The sequence below is a fragment of the Prionailurus viverrinus genome, chromosome A1 (assembly GCF_022837055.1).
Source record: "Prionailurus viverrinus isolate Anna chromosome A1, UM_Priviv_1.0, whole genome shotgun sequence".
NCBI classification, from domain to species: Eukaryota; Metazoa; Chordata; class Mammalia; order Carnivora; family Felidae; genus Prionailurus; species Prionailurus viverrinus.
The window spans coordinates 164,482,503-164,499,656 of NC_062561.1; the positions used below are offsets into that span (position 1 = coordinate 164,482,503).

Consider the following 17,154-nt stretch of genomic DNA (forward strand, 5'->3'; position numbering starts at 1 on the left):
ACCAGGCAGCTGCTACCAAACGCGTTTGCAAACTAATGGGGGCTGGGGGAAGGCTGTTATAGATTTGTTGACATTTTAAAGATCCATTGGTTGAGCAGATAAAAAAATTTTTTTTCTCCACCTGTAAATATTTTCTCTGTAGATTTTTAAAAAGCTTACTAGGTGGGGCGCCTGGGTGGCACAGTCGGTTAAGCGTCCGACTTCAGCTCAGGTCACGATCTCGCGGTCCGTGAGTTCGAGCCCCGCGTCAGGCTCTGGGCTGATGGCTCAGAGCCTGGAGCCTGTTTCCGATTCTGTGTCTCCCTCTCTCTCTGCCCCTCCCCCGTTCATGCTCTGTCTCTCTCTCTCTCCCAAAATAAACGTTGAAAAAAAAAAAAAAAAACCTTTAAAAAGCTTACTAGGAAACTCTATTAATAGTAAGACCATTAGGAACCCTTCAGATTCCAAGCACTTATTGACACACTGGACTTTGTAATCTAATTGATAACTGATTTCCTCAATGACCTTTCCACAGATACCTGTTTTCATATGGGAATAAAAGCATTTCCCCTGAGATATTTTTAAGAAGTCTGTTTTCTATATTCAGTCAGAAAATAAAAATGAATGTGAATATATTCAAAACAAAATGAAAGTGGGTTTATGTATGTCTGTTATGTACTCAATAATGGCAGAATTTTGTTTCATTCTATTTCTTTCAAAATGAGTAAATTCTTCTCTTAAAGTGTATGTGTTTACTCTGGTTCTGAAATGGGAAGTATGGATAGAAACCTATCAGAGCCTGTAGAAGGAATGATAGATTATATTAGAAATTTTCAGTGAATGCCTGGTTCATTTCCTTTTTCATATAACATAATTTCATATGTTATATGCTATTTTATTTCCCTTTGGATTTCATAGATAAGCAACCTGAGATTAGTTCCATTTTAGACTTTCATCTCTAAAATATTAATTTATCATCTTTATAAATCTTTAGGAGTTGGATTCAGAGTCGGAGGAGAGACTGGAAGTAAATACTTTGTACTACAAGTACACTATGGGGATATTAGTGCTTTTAGAGGTAAGTTTTTAAATTTTGGAACTAAGCACAACTTTCAATACTATAAATATATAGAATACATACAAAAACTTAAAATGTATGTACAAACTATTGACCACACTCTCTGCTCATTGGGAAAAAAACTGCTTTTGTTTCCTTTAATTTGAGACGATGGAAGCAATGACTTTTATTTTGGAAATGATGCCATCTTATACATTCTACTATTCTGCTATGCTTCTTTCTCTTATGCTGACTTCATGGTTCTTTTGCTTTCCAATGTATTGTCTTATCTATCCTCTCCTTGCAAGCAGTATCGTCAGAAGAATAGGGACTAGCAATTTATTTCCATTGCTAGAGGCAAGCCATTGAGTGAGTCACCATACTTTGCAGTATCAGGGAGGTTCTCAGACTCTAGGGCTCATGTCAGTGCTTTCTCTGTAATCTACACTTGCCACTTCATGAACTCATCCATCATCCACTGCAGTAATGCACAGACCCCACCCACTCTTCTGACACTGCTGAACACCCCCCTAGACACTCATTGGTCTGCCCATGATTACGATGCACTTCATTTTTTTAATTGAAGTATAATTGACATACAATATCCGATTAGTTTCAGGTGTTCATCACAGTGTTTCAATATTTTTATACATTATGAAATGATCCCCATGATAAGTCTAGTTACCATCTGTCACCATACAAAGTCATTACAATATTATTGACTATATTCCCTATGCTGTACATTAATCCCCATGACTTTATAACTGGAAGTTTGTACTATGTACTTCATTTAAACCCTCCTTTTCTTATTATAGAATCATTAACATGAGGAAGGGGCCCTGTTCCCAAGGCAACAGAGACGGGTACTTGTTATTCCTTCTGCTACATTTAGTCAAACTCCAACTGCCTTCCAGGTTCACACTTCAGTGTTCACGGGAGTGTAAATATTAAGGAATCTTCTCCTTGGCTTATCAGCTTTTCCACTATGTCTTGCTGACTTACACATATTGCCCCAAGTTTTCTAATTTAACGTTATATTTCTGGTAACTAACCTGATATATTTTCCTCTCCAGACACATTAGCTTTCTATCCAGTAACTAAGTCTTGAAGTACATGTCCGTCTCTGCCTATGAATTATCCTCTGGGGCCTTTGCTGAGAGTGCCTCGTGTGGTGATAGTTTCCATAGATTCCCAGTATTCAGGATGGGGACAGTAAATGCGGTCTTTCTCTGGGAACAAATGTTAGAAAAATTGTATATAATTTTTCAATTAGAGCTAACATTGCAGTCAGACATATTATCAATTATCAACCTCCTGTGGACCAGCCCATGAACCTGCCTTCCAAATGAAACTTGTTTTTCTATTAAAAATATACTTTGAGGTATAGTATGCAAATAGCTTTCTGTTTTTGGAACAGAACCTAAAACCTTAAGTTGTTAACTGTAGTGTTGATAGAGGATTCTGTTGAAAACAATGAAATAAATGTGTTTGAGCAACGACAGAACTTATCTCTTCTAAAAATTGACTGTGTGGGTGTCAGTGGAACAGGCAGATGCCACCACTGCTGACTTCCAAAGCACTGACCTGACAATAATTTTCCCAAGAAGGCAAGGAAGGCTTTCCCTGTTCCCACAACTAAGGTATCCGGTCATACCTACACACGCTCCCCCACTCTGACTCTCGGTCCCTCTATAGAGCCCTGGACTTCACTTTTCAATCTAATTCCTCTTAGCTTTATAGTACATGCTAACAGATACCACAATGATACCCTAGGCAAGATGGATGATATCGACTAGTTTTTAAGCTATGTTACTGTCATATATATATTAAGTTCTTACTGGTGAGGAATTAATTTTGTTTTATAATTAATGTTTAATCTAGGGATAATTTAAGTTTTGATATTTAGGGGTGCCTGGGCGTCCTAGTTGGTTAAGCATCTGACTTTGGCTCAGGTCTTGACCTCACAGTTCGGTTTGTGGGTTTGAGCCCCACATCACTCTCTGTGCTGACAGCTCGAAGCCTGGAGCCTGCTTTAGATTCCGTGTCTGCCCCTCTCTCCGCCTCTCCCCTGCTTTAACTTTGCCTCTCTCTCAAAAATAAATAAACATTAAACGAAGAATAAAAGTTCCAATATTTAATATGTAAATATATAGTTATTCTTTACTGTAAGAGACTGATCAGAAATTTTTATACTAATTTTTCATTTTCCACCTTTTTGAGAACAATTTTCCTAAAAGAAGGTACAGATGAGGTATGAGTTAGAAGCATTACTGGTGCTATAATTCATAGGCCTTATTGTAATATAATAAAAATATAAACAAAAAATTTCACCATGTAATTTTTTCAGTAGCCTTAAATACAGTTTTGTGCCTTAAGCTATACACGGGTACATGGCTCAGAATAATAAATAAACACATGGGAAAATATCAAATCTCACTAAAACTAGAGAGCATTTTATATTTATTAAATTGGGGGTGTGTGGAGATTGAATTATAAAACCCAGGTCTGCCAGGGTTTGGACTAATCTGGTGATACAGTTTGGGGAGCTTTTTGAATTAGTGCACTGTTTTGGAAAGCAACATTATCATATTATATACATTTTATATAGAACAGTAAAATCTTGCTCAAGGCTCTTATCCTAAAAAGAGTTGTTTTTTTTAAATGAGCTACCTACCCATGGTTGTTTCTGCTCCATTAACTATTAATATGAAAAACTGGAAAGTTAACAAATGTCCCTAATAATAGGGGACTAGTTAAATAAATGGTATAATAACAAAAATAATAAATCATAAAAATGTATAGAGACCACATAAAACCATAAGTAGGCTTGCATGTTTCCAAGTATTATAAGGAACAAGGAAAAAAAAAAAAGAAAATAGTCAATAAGCATGAAAGACAGGATTGTGTGATTATTTTTTTTCCTTGAAAGTGTTATAACATTATCTTAAAGTTTTTAAAATTCCACAAGTAGAAGTAATATGTTAAGTCTGTCAATACCTACCAGTTAGCATGCTGTATTCTCAATCATGCCCTTCTGACAAAAAGCATCAGTATAAATCTCCTCTATATGCCTGATTTCCTATAAGGAGTGATTTATACTATATAAAAATTTTATGTTCTGATGACACACTTATATCTAGATATACCTAGAAGTAGAAAATAATTATATCATCTTATCTTCTAGTGATGAAAAATCACATATGTGCACATACACATACACACATATATCGTCATATTGGTGTTGGTCAGGATTTGAACCTAATTATGTTGAAACCATTTATGATATTTTTGAGTAGAGAAATTATAGATCAAAAGCAGACTAACACTACAAGGAAGTTACTGCACCCCTGAAAAATAGGAAAATGTTCAGCTTCAGGGTGTGAGTATTTATCCTTACAGGGAATGTTTTAGACGTCTGAGAAGCCTAGGACTTTTTTTTTTCTTTTTTTAAATTTAAATTCAAGTTAGTTAACGTACTGTGTAGCCTTGGCTTCAGGAGTAGAAAGAACCCAGTGATGCCTCTCTTACATACTACACCCAGTGCTCATTCCAAAAAGTGCCCTCCTTAATGTCCGCCCATTTAACCCATACCCCCACCCAGCGTTCCTCCAGTAGCCCTCAGTTTGTTCTCTGTATTTAAGGGTCTCTAGAACTTTTCTTTAATAGAAACACCAATAGTGAAGGTAAAATATTTTAAAATTTATTGGAATGTTTTAAAGTATCAGAAGCCAGATGGGTGTGTCTTACACTGTGGTCTCTATTAGTGGGAAAAATTGAGTGTGATTTTAGAGTGAGTTCTGTGGAATTACATGAAATATTTGTTTGGGTTTGGGTCTGTTTGTTTTGGAAATTGCACAGAATGTGAAGCTGTTAAAAGCATCATTTAAAAACAGCTATCTTTATTAAATGCCATGTCAATCACAGTGTCAGACCCATGCTGGTGCTGGTATCCTAACCTTCCTGCCCAGAGGAGTTTAGTATATGCCAGCAGGAGGGACAAGCACAAAACTGCATTTATAGACAAATCTAGAAATGTATATCAAGTACTGAGGCTGTGGAGGGGCAGAGCATGCAGGTTTGCTGGGAAAGCAGGGGACAGCGAGAGGAAAAGGCTTCTTAGAAGGTGGAAACAGAGCAAGGATTTGCATGGTGGTCAGGAGCCCCCAGGTAGGCAGGGGCAGGGGGAAGACATGTTCCAAACAAAGGTGAAAGCATGTGTATAGACACAGGGAAGTGAAAAGCCCATCCATGAGGAAATTTCTGTAATTTGATGCTCCTGGAGTGTGAAATGTAAAGACAGAAGTGGCAAGAAATGAGAACATTGGTGAAAGGTGAGGGCCAGACCATACAGAGCCTTGTCAGGACTTTATTCTCACAAACAGAGTGCTTGTCAGCCAGACAGTAACCTAGGCTTCAGTCCTAGGCTTGACTGTGTGGAAAAGCCACTAGCCTTATGAAGAAAGCATTGAGGCTTTAGGAGGCCCAGGTAACCCAGAACTGAGGCTCCGGAAAGCCAGAATGAGTTCTTTTTAAAATATAGACTCACTAATTTTTATAAATTAATATTCCATGGAAAACATAATGTAATATAATTAGAGATGAATGTCCCAGGGAGCCTGGCTGATTCGGTCGGGAGAGCATGAAATTCTCGATGTTGGGGTTGTGAGTTCGAGCCCCATGATGAATGTGGAGATTGCTTAAAAATTAAACAACAACAACAACAAAAAGAAACGAATATCCTGCATAAGCAATAGCATTCAGGGGTTAGGTGTTTAGACTCTAAGACCAGATGGCCTGGCAATAGCACTTGCTTGTTTTGTTACCCTCACAAACTTTCTAAGCCTCTCTGCCCCCTCATCTATAAAATGGGATCATAATGGTTTATAGAAAGGTACCTGGTAAGTGCTCAATAAATATTAGCTAGTATCATTATAGTCCCTATAAAAAAAGGCTTCAAAGTGACAATAAATTGCCCTGAATGCAACCTTTTGTCGTAGTTGCCTATAATATAAAGGGTGTGTTGGTTACTTTTCAGGGGTGTTATAATGTCTTGTTGTATTTAGACACAGAACTAAGCTACTAGAAGTTTCCTGGTTATGCTGTTTTCTGTTCTCCACAGCATTTGTTGTTATTCATAGTTCATTTATAAGAAGATAAACTACAAGACAGTCCCTGCCCTCAAGGGAATTAGAATAATAGGAAATAGAGATTCCTCCTCTTTTTTCTTTCTTGACAAGTTTTTTTCAGTAATGTCTTGTTCCAAGAAGAAAATTATCCTGAGATTGCTGTAGAAATTTGGCACATCTTCTGGATGCTTTGGCCTAGGGGAATCTTAAGAAACTGGCCTCTCCTTTCCAGAATTATCGGCATTAGCTTGCTAGTTTCCAGCAGTAACTCATTTCTCAAATTGGAAAACTTGCTCACTCACTAACTGAAGTTGGAACGGATATCCTTAAAATGGAGATAAGAACCTCTGCCCAAGTGCAGAAGTTCTGACTATCTTTGTGTGGCAGAATTTCCAAACTGTCTTACTTTCCAACTACTTACTGTCCCTTCAGCTCTTGTTGCTGATAGGAAAACTGTCAAGGATACAGAGCCCTTCCCACACCCTCGCCCCAAACACACATACGTATCTAGGGCTTGCTTTTACCCCTTCATCACAGCTCTCAAAATCCACATACATTTTTGCATGTTCCTTGGAATATAGCTAAAAGATTCATTTTCCTTTAGAGGGGTGTTTAATACTTGTACTCTAAATGAGATGATTGAAACCTGAGGTACCTGTTTTCAACTCTCTTTTCTGTGAGCTCTCAGAAATTTAGTCTCCAAATTTCTGGGGTTATAAGTAAAATCAGATCATAAAATTCCAGTTAGAACCCTTAAAGAAGAAATCATTTTTAATAGCCAAGTTTTTTAGAAAGCCAAGGTTTTAGCTCTGTAAGTATTATAATTATAAAATATTTTGGACAGAAATCGTTCCCAAATATATTACATGTCTTTTCAAATTAAAATAGGTGGTAGATGTTAAATGTATAGTTGTGTCCAACACAGCTGTTAGTTTCCCTCCCTATCCCCATCCCTCTTTTCTTTGTAATTTTGGGATATCGTTCTAAACGTCAATGACTGCACAATGATTTCCCTTAAAATTGAATATATGGAGTTTTTCTGTGTTATTGGGCTTGTTGCCTCCTTCTATCTGCTTTTCTGTATTTTCTGTGTGTTCCTCTTTGTCAAGCTACCACTTCAACTCATTTTAATTCCCACGGAGCACTGCGTGGAAGTAAAGATGAGTAGGCTCAAAAATCTGCCTTCATGTAGGTCACCATCCAATGGCAAAAAATAAAAATAAAACAATAGCTATAATCACATGAGTCAGTACACAGTCCTCTCAGGTGGTGAGAGAGGGGATTGATAAGCAGGTAAGACCATACCCAGTTTAGAAAGAGATTGATATTTTTAAAGAGTTTTTTAAATGTTCATTTATTTTGAGGGGAGGGGGAGGGGCAGAGAGTGAGGGAGACACAGAATCCAAAGCAGGCTCCAGGCTCTGAGCTGTCAGCACAGAACCCGACGCGGGGCTCGAACTCACAAATCGTGAGATCATGACCTGAGCCAAAGTCAGACGCTTAACCGACTGAGCCACCCAGGTGCCCCAGAGATTGATTTCTTATAGACATTGTGCTCCGTTGTTCTAAATTGATGCATTAGATATGAAATCCAGGTGACTAAGTTTCATATAATTGTTTCCAAATTTAGAATAAACAGACTCAGATTTAAAGCCTTTAAAAGGAACTTTCTGAACAAAATCATGAGAACACTAGTGCCTGAACTTGGTGACCTTCAGATTTGATTTCTACTTGCCTTCTTTGTCATTCCATCCTATGATCCGTTAGGTGTGGCTTCTGAGCAGCTTAGTTCAGGGGAGGTGGGTATTCTTGGACATAGGATGTGAGTTCACACATTCACACGTCACACTCATCCACATGCACACCCTGGGGATCCCCGTCTCACCACCACTGCAGGAACAGTAGAACGAGCATGAAGGAATCAATGGCAGGCAGAAGGGAAAAGAGAGGGCTCTCGAGGAATTCTAATTCCACTGTGACTTCTGCTGCATCTCTGCCTCTTACAAGACTACTGCCAGGAAGCTATCAGAAAAAGCTTTGAAATTGTGAGCACAGGAAAAATCCCTTGCTAATGCATTTTTGAACAAGATGGAGTATAGATCAGTGGCAGGGCAGCGACACTTAAAATTATTTCATTCCAGTGTAAAGCAGACTACTCTGACTTCAGTGGAAGCATGAGAGTGCTCTTGACTCCCTGGTACCTGGGTCCTGGATAACAGCAGGGAAGGTCACACCCCACTGCTTCCTCTGTTGTCTTCTCTAAATCTCTCTCAGAGGCTTCCTCCTGCACTCTCTCCAGGAAGATACACCCATGCTTGACTTTACTTCTCTACAAAGTGAGGGATACTATAGGTGGGGTGTTTAATAAAGCCAAGTATTTTCCATTGGTTTGGATTACTTTCTATAGTTAACTAACCTCCTTTGAAATTGCAAATGTGGAGACTGTTGTTCATGCTTCTCCTCACCCCCAGCCCCTCCCCACCCCCCAGATGCCTGAAAGCCATGGGCCTTTTCACTGACAGAGAGACCTAGATGGCACCTTTCTAGTCCTCAGCCTGGCCTTCCCTGAATAGGACCATTAGTGCACGTAGTCCAGAAAGCCTAATCCCCTTCCAGAATATAGGAGGTTCGTTCTCACCATGGTCTTTTATTCCAGAGTGCACATAATGTGCCCAAATTCTCAACACCAACAACAGCACCCCTGCTTAAGCAAGCGTACCTTCAGTAGATACAGAAATGTGGCTCCGGAAGGCTGCACTTTGCCCTTTTCTCTTTCAAGGCTGTGATACCCATGCCATTCAGCAAGTCTCCTTTCTTCCCTCCCCAGCTCCTACTTTTTTTAAAGTTTATTTATTTGTTTATGGAGAGTAAGAGAGCCCATGCACACGCACATATGTGCACCCTCGCAAGGAGAGGGCAGAAAGCAAGGGAGAGACAGAATCCAAGCAGGCTCCGTTCTGTCAGTGCAGAGCCTGATTCCGGGCTCGATTTCACAAACTGTGAGATCATGAACTAAGCTGAGATCAAGAGTCAGAGGCTTAACTGACTGAGCTACCCAGGCACCCCCCAATTTCTACTCTTTATTTCTCTTTTATTACTTGATAAAAGTACAAACTTTTACTCAGGTGCTTTGGGCCACGTGGTTTGGAAGTAAGGACTGTAAACCTGATAGAAAGGTGCTTAAGCTCATAATCCATGTATTACATTATGTCACCTTTGGGAGGCTGAGGCACCATCTCTCATCAAATATGCTGATATTCCTATAGCAAGATATTCAAATAGTCACACTACAAGGCATAAATAAAGACGTAAATAGCATCGCATCCGTTCAGCCCAGATTTTGCTGCCAAACATTATTAAAAAACTCTTTAGGCTTCCAGAGCTTTTCAGATTTCAGAATTGCAAAAAGTTCTATTAGAACAAAGAAACCTATTCCCTAATACTTGAGTTATCAGTTGAAATACTAACAAGATTGGAGGACTCTGGATATATTTGAATATTTTCCCATTAAAATAATCTCACCCAAACTTTATTTTTCATCTTTTGGAAAATACAGAAAAATATTAAAAAGAAAAGTAAAAACTCCCTCACAATGCCTTACTCTTCAAAAAACCTGTGATATGAGGTGAGGGTTGTACATCTCTATGAATATACTAAAAACTGTTGAATTATACACTTTAAAAAGGTGAATTGTGTGGCATATGAATTATATCTCAATAAAGCTATCGAAGAAAAGGTATATAGATGGCAAAGAAAAAAATCTATAATACCCTCTTCACTTGTACTTGTTTTTCGCTGGACACCCACCTTCAGGTAAGTATCATTTAGATCTGCCTACTTTTCATATGCTTATCCTAACTAACATTTGTATACACACAAAAACCACAGATATGTATATATGCACTTTTTCTCTTTTGGACAAAAATCAGACCACTTTTCACAGTTCTGCATCTGCTGTTGTTTTTAATTTAACAATGTACCCTGGGCATATTTCTGAAGCAGCCCATGTAAAACTCTTCCATTATTTATAACGGCTGCCTAGTATTCTGTTGTGCAGATATACTATAATTTATACATCCTCTCTCTATTAAAGACATTTAAGTTCTGAGTTTTTTGCTATCACAAGCAATGCTGCAGTGAACTTTAATGTAAGCAGTGTTTTAGGTAACGATGTATTGTTTCTGCAGGGTAGATTTCTAGAAATGGGATTTTTGGGTCGTGGAGTGTTTAAACCTTAACAAGTTCCACCAAATTGCCTGACAAAACAGTTTTTCCAATTTACAATCCAAGTGAATGAGTGAGCCCCATATCCTTCCCTCCCCTAGATGTTTTCACACTTGAAAAATTTTGCCCATTGTTTACTTAAACAAAGGAACTCCTCTTACTGTTTCATTAAAAGGATTGGAATTAGCTGGAAGGTCTTAATAGAATTACCTCTAAAGTACATAGTCTAGTTAAGGATTTCTCAAAATCTGATCTGAGGACCACCTGCACCAGAATCTCCTTGGGGTGCTTTTTAAAATGAAAATTCTTGTTCCATCCGGACCTACTGAATCAGATGCATAAAAGGTAGAGGTGAGGCACAGGTGTATTGGAGCTGCCTCATAATGACTCCAAGACCCAATTGTTAATTTTCACATGTTTTTTGAGGCTTTTGCTAATTATAACCATCATTAAAAATGAAGGCAATAGATACTCAAAAATCATCATCTCCTAATTATTCACCGCATTTTACTATTACTGCTCTTGGGGATATTTAAGTTATTATTTCTATTGTATCTGTATGGTGGAAATAAAATAAAGTGGCGTGTTAGCTGCTCATCTCTTTGCAACCTAGTGTTCACTGACGTCACATTGATAACTTGAAATCAACCATTACATTATGGTAATTGACAAATGCTGTAGATCTGTGCTTGAGAAATTATTTTATTGGATCATATTTTTAAAAAATGATGGAAAAGATGTCAGTAATGCAGATTATTGTGAATAGTCAAAAAATTTGAGGAAATATTCCTCCAGTATTCAAAAACTATTAGCCGGTACAGGAAAGATTTTGCTCACATCATTGACAAGCAAATGCAGTTCTTACATATATCTTTGTTGTTTCAATAACCAAGAATATAGGGGCGCCTGGGTGGCGCAGTCGGTTAAGCGTCCGACTTCAGCCAGGTCACAATCTCGCGGTCCGGGAGTTCGAGTCCCGCGTCAGGCTCTGGGCTGATGGCTCAGAGCCTGGAGCCTGTTTCCGATTCTGTGTCTCCCTCTCTCTCTGCCCCTCCCCCGTTCATGCTCTGTCTCTCTCTGTCCCGAAAATAAATAAACGTTCAAAAAACAAAAAAAGAAAATTAAAAAAAAAATAACCAAGAATATCAACAAACATTCTTTTCTGAATTACTCCTCAGTTACAACTATATGTCGGCTATGGAAAAGTTCAGCAAAAATTAAGGAAATAATTCTGTGAAATTCAACTGGTGATATGGAATTTACAATAAAGAATATTATATATTTTATTATTATTTATGAATTATGTGCTGCATATCTTTTATATTAACAAAAACTATAATATATTTATATGTACACACAAGCATATTTTTCCCGAGAGACAACAATATGTTACCGGCACACCAGGGAGCCCAGAATTTTGAAATTTTAATGAGCTGCCCAGTTGATTTTGAGGCAAACTAAAATTTAAAAGCTGAGGCTCAGATTTTTCTAGTAAGAATTGAGTTCCTTCTACATTCCCCCCTCCCCCATGCTACAGGTGTGTCAGGGCATTCTCTGGGGACTTGGGACATGAGCAGAATAATTTGCATTTACCAAAATAAGTATAATTAAATCTCAATTCTCCTAAGAAATGGGAAGCTTTGAAAGAGGAAAATGCATTTAATTACTGCCTGGTTATTCTAGCACTTTCTTGATTTCACTTAGAAATTTAAAAGAGAGTTTGTTTTTATTCTTAACGTTTTCACAAAATTTGGTGTAAGTCAAAAAAAGTGGTGTAAGTAGAAGCCACTTAGAGTGAATAGATGACTACCTTGGACATGTCCCTCCCTATATATACGTGTGCAAATGTTCCTTCTTTACATTTAATCTAGATGAACCTTTTTGAAGGGCAGCAAAAATAAGTTATATCCTCCCCCCAGTTTTTACACTTTTACTTTTTTTAATGTTTATTTTTATTTATTTTGAGAGAGAGAACAGGCAGGGGAGGAGCAGAGAGAGAGAGTCTCAAGCAGGCTCCATGCTGTCAGCGCAGAGCCTGATGCAGGGCTCAATCTCACGAATCATGAGACCATGACCTGAGCTGAATCAAGAGTCAGATGCTTAACTGAGCCACCCAGGCATCCCTTACATTTTTATTTTTAAGTGGAGCTTATGGAGTGACAAGGACTAGAAAGTAAGAGAAAAGCAGAGACCATGAGACCAATTCTGAAAGAGAAATGACTGGCAAGTACTTGGTAACATTCCACCTGCACAAAATTTCCATAGCTTCTTAGGCCTTTTCAGATAAGAGATGGAAATGTGGTTACGAATTGTTAAAAAGAAAACCATAACTTTTCTTTTCTTCTGTCATAAAAAAGGAGTGAAACCCATAGACCTTTATGAGTTGTGTACTAACTTGTTTTTAAAGCACTGGTTTTTAACACCAGAGACTGAGTGTTCAGGGTGACACAGCATGAACAATGTCCCTCTAGGGATCATCTAGCCCAACCCCTCCATTTTACAGAAAGGGGATCGATGCTGAAAAAGGTTAAGTGATTTGCCTAAGGTGATATAGCTACTAGTCCAATGCTATTAAAAACCAAAACAATTTAATTTGTGTTGGATTTCTAGTTTGTATATGAGCCAAAGTTCATGTCTTGACTGTATAAAACAAATAATGGAATCAGTGTTTCTAAGAGTCCTTTGAACTGCTAGGAACCAGGAGGAATGAGCTTTTTGAATGAATATGGAGTCGTTTACCTCATCTCATTTCTGCCTTTCATCCTGATGTATGAAGTAATCCACTTCCCTTATCCAGCAGGGATATTTCTAAATCAGGTTGCTTGATAGTACCACTGATTTCAGAAGAACTGTAATCGGATGTTCTTCATGTTCTTGTCTACCCTTCATTATACACAAGCAGCTTGATATGAGTCATGGGAATGATTTTAGGACTATTCAGTACCTCTCAAATGATCCAAAAGAAGCCTATTCTCCTGCAATTTTTTTTTTTTTTTTGCTCTTGCCAATCTCTTCACATAAATGTGAGCTTTCTGATTCCCTAGCGTTTTCACTTTGTTAATCATCCTCAGTATGGAAGACTAATGATCCTTATTCATCTCATTCATTCCATGGGACAGCTGTTTATTTTAATACCTAAATATGGTCATTAAGAATCAGAAATTGCATCTTCATTCATTTGGTTGCAAGAAGACATATTAAACACTGCAGTATTATTTCTTTGTTAAAGAATATATTCAGAACATTTTTATCCCTTAAAATGTGTTTTTTAAAGCAATTTAACATTGAACAATGTAATATTTAGCTTAAGTGTGTCTTTTTTTTAGGAAGAAAACTTCCCCTAATACCATTTACTTTTTCATATTTTGAATTTATTTTCTGTTTTTGAAGAAAAGCTTATATTTTACCTTCATTTACCTCTTTGCAACCCATGCCTTTATAATCACTCATACTTATTAACTCCTCTCTTGAAGTTGGTCAGGGCTACATAGTCCCAACTAATTAATTCTATTTAAATTAATAGCAGATAACATTTCATTTTTTAACCAAAAGAAATTAAGAGGAGAAATAAAGTTACTTGCCCATTGGCTCACATAAAAATAGGGAGATGCAATTATGTTTCAGTGAAATCTAGTTCAGGGCACTGACACTCTCCAGGGCATCATCCTTGGATGTTACCCATTTTGCACATACTCCAGCTAGTTTCCTACCCTTAACCCTTTCTCTCATTGCTCCCCATCATTGCCTTAGCATGTTTATGTTTGTTTCCTATGTTCTAGGAATTCTGGCAAAAGAGGAATTTTTAGAGAGATATGCTAGGATTTGCACATTCCATTTCCCATTTACTATTAATACCCTTTTATGGTAGTTGACTGTCTTACTTGTAAAATGGAAAAGATACCCTCAATAAATATGTGACAAATAAAGCATTGATGAAAATGATCCAATTATAATATTTAGTGATATTTACAAAATATTGTTAGAAAAATAGAATCTACCCTTCCCTAGACCTGGAGGAAACCCCACTAACCTCCCTGTTTCTGCCAATGGAAACATTTCTCTCTTCTTCATTCAATTTGAAAACCCTTCATCCTGCTCTGCATTTCTTCCCATTACAAATTAATTCTTATTTTCTCTATCTTTGAAAACTTTCAAGAATTTTTCTTCTTGCAGCAATATTTCTCCTCTTCACACTTGTCTATCCCCATCTTTTTTTGCAAGTGTTTCTTATTCTTGTTTCCCCAACTTAAGTGTAATAAATAACTGAAAGAAGGATAAAATCTGATCAGTAACCACAGTCCCTTCTGCACTAACCCTTTATGTTATGGTATAAAGACTTGCTTAAGGACTAAGGGAATTCTGAGAGATAATTCAGGTCACCAAGGGGTTTCAGTATTTTTTCGTTAATGTAGAAGTGATACTTAGCACTTATATACCTTATGTAAGTATAGTTATAGTATAAGTATACTATATGTAAGTATAGTATAAGTATACTTAGCACTTATACCTCTCAACTCTGAAGTGTTTTATAAATGTTGCTTTATTCACATTACAACATAAACATATTTATTGAATTACTGAAAACTAATGCTAAATCAAATATAGGAGCTATAATGTTCAAAGTGTATTCCCTAATTAATACCAAGGACTACATGCATGCGTAATTATATGTAAATTAGATTTTTTAGATTATTTTTTTTCACTGAAGAACCAAGCACAATACACAATAGTATTTTAAGTTGAGGAAGATAATTGGGTGGAAAATGTAGCCACTGATTTTAGATTGAGCTTCAGAAGGCATATATTGCAGTTAAATTACTGCATTTGCAGAATATGAAGTTCCTGTTGTCAAAACAAAGTAGGATAGTGTTGCCATAGCATACCCTCTTTTTGTTTATCATTCGTGAGCATTTAGAGGTTTAAATTAAATAAAAGGTGGAGAGCATCTTGCACAAAGGAGTTAAGAATTCCAAAGGAGGTGAAAGGTTAACCTTTTATATACATAAAAAAAAAACTTCGAAAATGATTTTAAAAATCATGATAGAGCATTTTATATGAAAAACATTTTTAGCTTTATATTTCAAATTGAATTTAAAACAGTATCTTTGACTAAAACTTTGAAAGTCCTGGAGTATCTGGGTGCTATATTCAGTTAAGTGTCAGACTCTTAATCTTGGCTCAGGTCATGATTTCACTGTTCATGAGCTGGGGCCCCACATCAGGCTCTGCACTGATGGTGCAGAGCCTCCTTGGGAATCTGTCTCTCCTTCTGTATGTCCCTCCCTGTTTGTGTGTTCTCTTTCAAAATAAATAAGTAAACTGAAAAAAATAATTTAAACACTTTTCAAGTCCCTTTTCATTCCATTATTTATTTAATACTTTTTCTGTGGTTCCTAGACTTTTGCATGGACATTCAGCCCTCAGTGGAGAGAACAAACAAAAATTGGGAAGAATGCAGAAGAAAATTTAGATTATCATTTTTAAAATGAATATATACTAAAAACAGAGATGCGGAAGTAAGAAAGTTGATAGGGCTTTCACTGACAGAAAGGGAAAAAATATTTCATAGTAACCAGGTATGATATTTAAAATAGTCTAGTTTAACTAGCAGCTAGTTAAGTGTGCTGGGTTTTACCTAAAAGACAACTCCAGAAAGACTAATAAATGTTTACATATGGCATATCCATGACATAAAGATTTAAAACTTAATGCCTTAGGAATGGGACACAAATGGAGGGTTTTCCCTCTTGATATGCATGCTGATTACAAGGGTATGTTAGCATTTTTAAATTCCTGAAGCTTAAGTACCTTTTGATTTGTGCACTTTTCTGTATATTATGTAGTTCAACAAAAAGTTCAAAAATCAATCAACAATTAAAAACTCAGTGCCATTTTTAAAAAATATTTACCTAGGATTGGTGGATTTTGTCTTTTACTTCCTTAGAATTATGATTCTGGGGCAGTTTCGTAATTCTGACAGAAGAAATCACGTAAATCCTAAGCTTTGCTGTAGATACTTTTTTTTTTCTTGCATTCATAAAAGATGGAAACAGGAAGGTGCTTTGACATTAGTCATGCCTTAACATCCTCCACCAACAGAGTGATTATAAAAGCACGTTGGTGAGCCTGCCTGCCTGCCTTCCATTTGATCTCTTTTGGGAACGGCACAGGCCATCATTTGTGCAAGTCGTCTTCTTGCAAGATGGATAAATGCATTTTCTCTTCCTTGCCACAGGACAGATGGAAGCTAGTAATTTCTAGTCCCATAGCAGAGAATACAAAATCAAAAGAGGCTAACTCGCTGCAGTGACAGCTTCAAAAGGAATCCCTTTTTGAAGATATTTTTTTTTTGTAGTGCTGGTTTATTTAGCACCGAAGCTTGTCTGTTAAGCCAGCTTTCAATGGCCTCCAGGTTGTATCTGTATTAGCAGTGCCCCTATTGCAGTTATATTTGCTAAACAGATACACATTTGCCGTGACAGCTCAAGGTATTCATGCTTTTTGAGTGAAGATTATTTTATATCAATGGATCTATAACTGGAGAGTACTGATATTCTGAGATTATGATTTCAGGGATCCACAGATTCTCTAGGAGCAACTTGGTGCTTTAAATTTTGTCTTGAAGAAACTCTTAAGAAAAAAAACTTCCAGGTATACATTTTTTGGTAAATTTGGAGGATCATTTTTTACTGAGTACTGTCCAGTGACTTTGAGACCTGTACTTAAGATACAGGTGGTACCACAAAAACAATAAAGGAACTGTGTGTT

At 37.1% G+C, this 17,154-nt stretch overlaps 1 protein-coding gene across 12 annotated transcripts in view; it reads left to right on the top strand.

Annotated features, from left to right (window-relative positions):
- Positions 1–17,154, top strand: part of PAM (peptidylglycine alpha-amidating monooxygenase) — a 276,825-nt gene that overhangs the window by 182,595 nt on the left and 77,076 nt on the right. For all 12 annotated transcript variants that reach the window (XM_047851268.1, XM_047851276.1, XM_047851285.1 and 9 more), the window contains exon 7: positions 974–1,057. In XM_047851268.1, coding sequence (XP_047707224.1) covers positions 974–1,057 — 84 coding nt within the window. The remainder of the gene's footprint in view (positions 1–973; positions 1,058–17,154) is intronic.